Source organism: Trachymyrmex cornetzi, unplaced genomic scaffold (assembly GCF_001594075.2).
Source record: "Trachymyrmex cornetzi isolate Tcor2-1 unplaced genomic scaffold, Tcor1.1 scaffold1030, whole genome shotgun sequence".
NCBI lineage: Eukaryota > Metazoa > Arthropoda > Insecta > Hymenoptera > Formicidae > Trachymyrmex > Trachymyrmex cornetzi.
Window position 1 is genome coordinate 116447 of NW_017295577.1, and position 4675 is coordinate 121121.

At 29.8% G+C, this 4675-nt stretch overlaps 1 protein-coding gene across 1 annotated transcript in view; it reads left to right on the plus strand.

Moving 5' to 3' along the window:
• LOC108758764 (uncharacterized) overlaps window positions 1-1127 on the plus strand; it is a 2010-nt gene extending 883 nt beyond the window's left edge. Inside the window, exons 2-3 of the mRNA XM_018503859.1 lie at window positions 262-744; window positions 877-1127. Coding sequence (XP_018359361.1) covers window positions 262-744; window positions 877-1127 — 734 coding nt within the window. The remainder of the gene's footprint in view (window positions 1-261; window positions 745-876) is intronic.
• The last annotated feature ends 3548 nt before the right edge of the window (window positions 1128-4675 follow it).

The window sequence follows — 4675 nt, forward strand, 5'->3', positions numbered from 1 at the left end:
TTAACTATTGCTGACACCTCAAAATGGTACAGGACTTTTTGATTCAGTATAGGCTGTTCTACCCACGTATGACAAAAAATGTGGTAGTCGCCAAACACCCTGTATATACCCGGGAAAAAATGTTATATATATCGACATATTTTATATATATATCTATATGTAATTGTATATAAAATATATCAATTTAAATCTAAGAAAAAGACCAAAAAGGTTCTTGAGATATTTTATTTTAATATGTACTGTTTCATCTTTCTTCTACAGCCACCTATACTTTGAATTACGTTCCTTCCTTAGAAGAACAGGCATTATTGCATGAAGTTGATACATTGGATGTCGTTGATATCATAGAAGACGAAGGACTGAAATACATTGCCGGTTACGTAGCATACAGATTTATGCATAAATATAAAGATTTAGGAACGTCTACTGAAATGTTAATTAATCCAGAAAATGACTGGATTAACTACATTTCTAGAGGACGATTAATTAGTCCTTCTTCCCATTTACACGAAGTTGCGAAAGCGATGAATATCGAGTTTCAGACATTTCATGGAACTTTTATTCGAAAAGATCCATGGATCTTTAAAACAGTTGCCGATAAAACTCAGGAAAAAATACAAAATATACAGATTCCGCGAGAGGTATTATTATGTTTAGTACGTATTTCCACCATGGTGTTACCTTTTTACCCTCTCTATTCACAACTCTATCCTTCAATATCCTTCCTGAGGTTCCTATCGCTCGGTATATCTTACAATAACAAATTTTGAGGTTATATAAAAAATGTATACATGTATTTACGCTTCTAATGATAAATCATATTCAAATAATGAATAAGTTAAAAGATAAAATCAAATGAAAATGATTGTTTTATAGATCCAAATTTGCTTGCAACAGTTGTGGCGAAACAATTGACGGAAAAAGAGACGGATTTCACTTCGGGGATGAAACAAAATCATATAATTTGGTCTGAGATTGCGTCCAAAATGATTAAGGATTCCAATGGAAAATACAACGTCACAGGGCAACAATGCTCAGTGAAACTATCAGGTTTAAAAAAAGCTTATAAACCGATCAAAATAAGAAGAGTGGCAATTGTCGCAATTCATGGGCATTTTATTCGGTAAATGTTTTTTAACATAGTGTTTTTATTTCAAGATATTTGAAGTCCATACATCTAGATTCTTTCAAGGATTTTCATACAAATGATATCATATAAAAAAAACATTTTCTTACATTTTTAAATTAAAAACAAGTAGACTAATAGGAATTCTATTTGTCAACAAATAACACACTAGCCAGTGTTGTTAAAAATTTAATATTAAAAATTTAATATTTTTTTAATTTCTTGATTTGATTGTGTGAAGATCATGGATTCTATATTTGGAAAAAAGGCGTATGTAATCCCTCCAGCTATTGCGTCAAGCAAAGGGCCAGCTGAACCTACACCGTCAACATCAAGTGAACCGATAACTAATTCGCCTTCATCATCGAGTAAATAAAAACAATTTAATTTTTGTAACTATTTATATATATCTGATTTTATTTAAACGTTAATTAATTTTTATTACAGATCCAATTAAAAAACGTAAAGTAGAAATTGTTCTTGAGTCTTTCAGTCTTTCACCAAAGATACAAATGAAGAAAGGCAGGAAATAAGGATGAAAAGAGAAGAAAGGAACTTGAAAGATAGGAACTTCAAAAATAAAAAGAAGAGCGATATACAAAACGTAACCACGAACGTACACAAATGCACAAAGAAAAAATAGAAGTACAAAAATCTTTAGTAGATATTTTGAGAGAGTTAATTACTAAATCCAAATAATTGGGAATCTTAAATTCTGCAATTTTATTTTATTTTCTACTTTCTTAAAAAAAAGACTGATTAAAATATTATTTTGTTCATTTTTGATAAATAGCGATATCTATGTAGTAAAACTGCATCTGCAGGGCTATTCTGTAACTCTTAACGCAAGTTTCGTTATCATTATAACGTCGTTGCGCAGCTTTTTTACCATGATAAAAAAGCTGCGCAACGATGTTATAACGATAACGAAACTTGCGTTAAGAGTTACAGAATAGAGGCCTTGGTCGAAATTTCTGTGTTGAATTTAAAACTTTCGAAGTAAAACATCAAACTTGAAGTAATTTCTATACTTCCAAAAGCTATTTAATGTTAAAACTGTTAAAAATGTTAAAACAATAAAAGAATATATATAAATATACAATTAAAGGCTCTCAAGAGATAATCTAACAAATAAACGTTTACTTATACTAGTTTTGATATTATATTATATGGTTTTTTACCAATAAATGTATTTGTTACACATAAGAACTGTGTCGGCTCTAATAGGCAATATTTATTTGTTAGATGAAATGTTAAATTTTATGTTAATATATATTGATAATATATATTGTTTTATAAAGTGGAACAATTTTGTTCATGGATGTACTTTAGATTAAATTTAATATAAGATACTGTAACACTTTTAATACCGTCATACTAATAAAGTTAATTTGTCATTATCCTTTACGCCAAATATATGTCATTTTATATCTAAATATATCATGGATTGATAAAGAAAATCCAAAAATTAGTTTTTCGTCATTTATTTGTACAAATTTTATTTTTATTAATATACATTTCTGATATATGTATCTTACATTTTCGTTGTATCTTATTGGTAAGGTTTGTTATTTCGATTCTTTTATCGTTACCTAAATCAATTAAATTATCATGTAACATTGGACCTACCACTTCATCGTCATCGTGATATACACCTACATTGAAGAGATCATTTTTTAAAATACAAACATTGTAACACACAGCAGGCCAAAATAAATTCCGGAATTTTCTTAACATCAGTTAACGGTAACCAATCTAAGAGAATCCGAAATCATATCTTTAATTGAGCTATAGCTCGCTCAATTGCCATTCTAGTAGATGATAGACAATAATTGAAGTTTTTCTGCCTGTTTGTTAAGTGCCCATTATTTCTATATGGTATCATTAAATGTGGATGAATACCATATGCAGCATCCCCAATTAAATGGGAATTTTCAGGAAAATATATTTCAGGTCTTGTAAGAAAATCTGCTACCGGAGAATTACGAAAAACACGAGCGTCGTGTACAGATCCCACATGTCCGGCAAAACAATGCGTGAAAAATCCATGTGAATCGCATACAAGTTGTACATTAATGGAGTGAAATCCTTTTCTGTTTATATATGTACGATGCGGGATCTATTTTTGGAGCCCGAATTTAACATGTGTGCCGTCAATAGCACCAATGACATTCGAAAAACCACATGCTTTTCGAAATTGTTCCATTACTTTTGTGGCAATTTGACGATCTTTTGGCCATTGAATAAGTGGTGGAGCAACACAATGTAATGTATGTGTTACACGCCGCAGTGCTCTAAATGCAGTTTCCTTTTCCAATTCCAAATTTAGTGGAAATAGATCTGAATTAAATATGAATAACATTTAGTAATTTTATCATAAAATTAATACCTATATATAATTGCAATTTATTTTTTTTAAAACTAGTTATTAACTTATTTATATAAATACCTATAAGAATCAGGTGTAGCCATAAATCATATGCCAATAAGGAGTTGTTTCTCTATAGGAATAGAATTTCTTTCACCTTCATCAAGGCCCGTCTACAATATACGGAGTAAGAAGTAAGAGTAAGAAATTGACCAATCACAGTCGAATGTGACAAGAATAATCGATTTAGAGCACTGCGGCGTGTAACATATGCATTACATTGTGTTGCTCCACCACTTATTCAATGGCCAAAAGATCGTCAAATTGCCCCAAAAGTAATGGAACAATTTCGAAAAGCATGTGGTTTTTCGAATGTCATTGGTGCTATTGACTTGTGTAACATTGCGTATAATGGCGGTGGCATAATAGAACAACCAATCATATTTGGGTCCAAATGCAACAGTGAAATTTGAATACGACATTATGAATTTAATGATATAAATAACATAAAATCATAAAATCACGATTTTCAATAAAGTACAACATAAATATACCAGAAATAATAAAAGTTGAGTAAAAAATTACCCCGCAAATCGCCGGTTCGCGTAACGTAACACGGCAGTGTCGCTGTTCTTGGCTTAGCGTCGAGACACTACCCTGTCTCTAGTCTCTATTAATTCTCGCAATAAGAAAAATTCCATTTTGATAAATACATTATATATTCTACTTATATGTGTATATAAATGTATATATATACATATATATATACACATATAATAGACATTATTTTACAAAGTAAATCAACAAACAAACAAAAAGTTGTATTAACAGTTGTTTTAACGAGGTTCAAACTTTTCTTTTTAGAATGGAAATAATTCAAAAATACATAAAGTTATTAGAACATATTTTATTTTTTAAAATAATACTTATTTGTGCTGATAGTTCACTAACAATAAGATGCAGATTTGTGCTGATAGTTCACTAAGATACGATCACAGCATATCCTAAAAAATAAAATCAATAGACATTAGCATTAGAATTATAAATTGAGAACAATACGTATTATTCCATACTACAACCAAGTTTGTCGTAATCTTTTCTTAATATTTTCTTATTAACACGTATTGTTGAGGAACAGATAATATGTTATAATTATACCTGGATCAAGTTTTAAGAGAGAG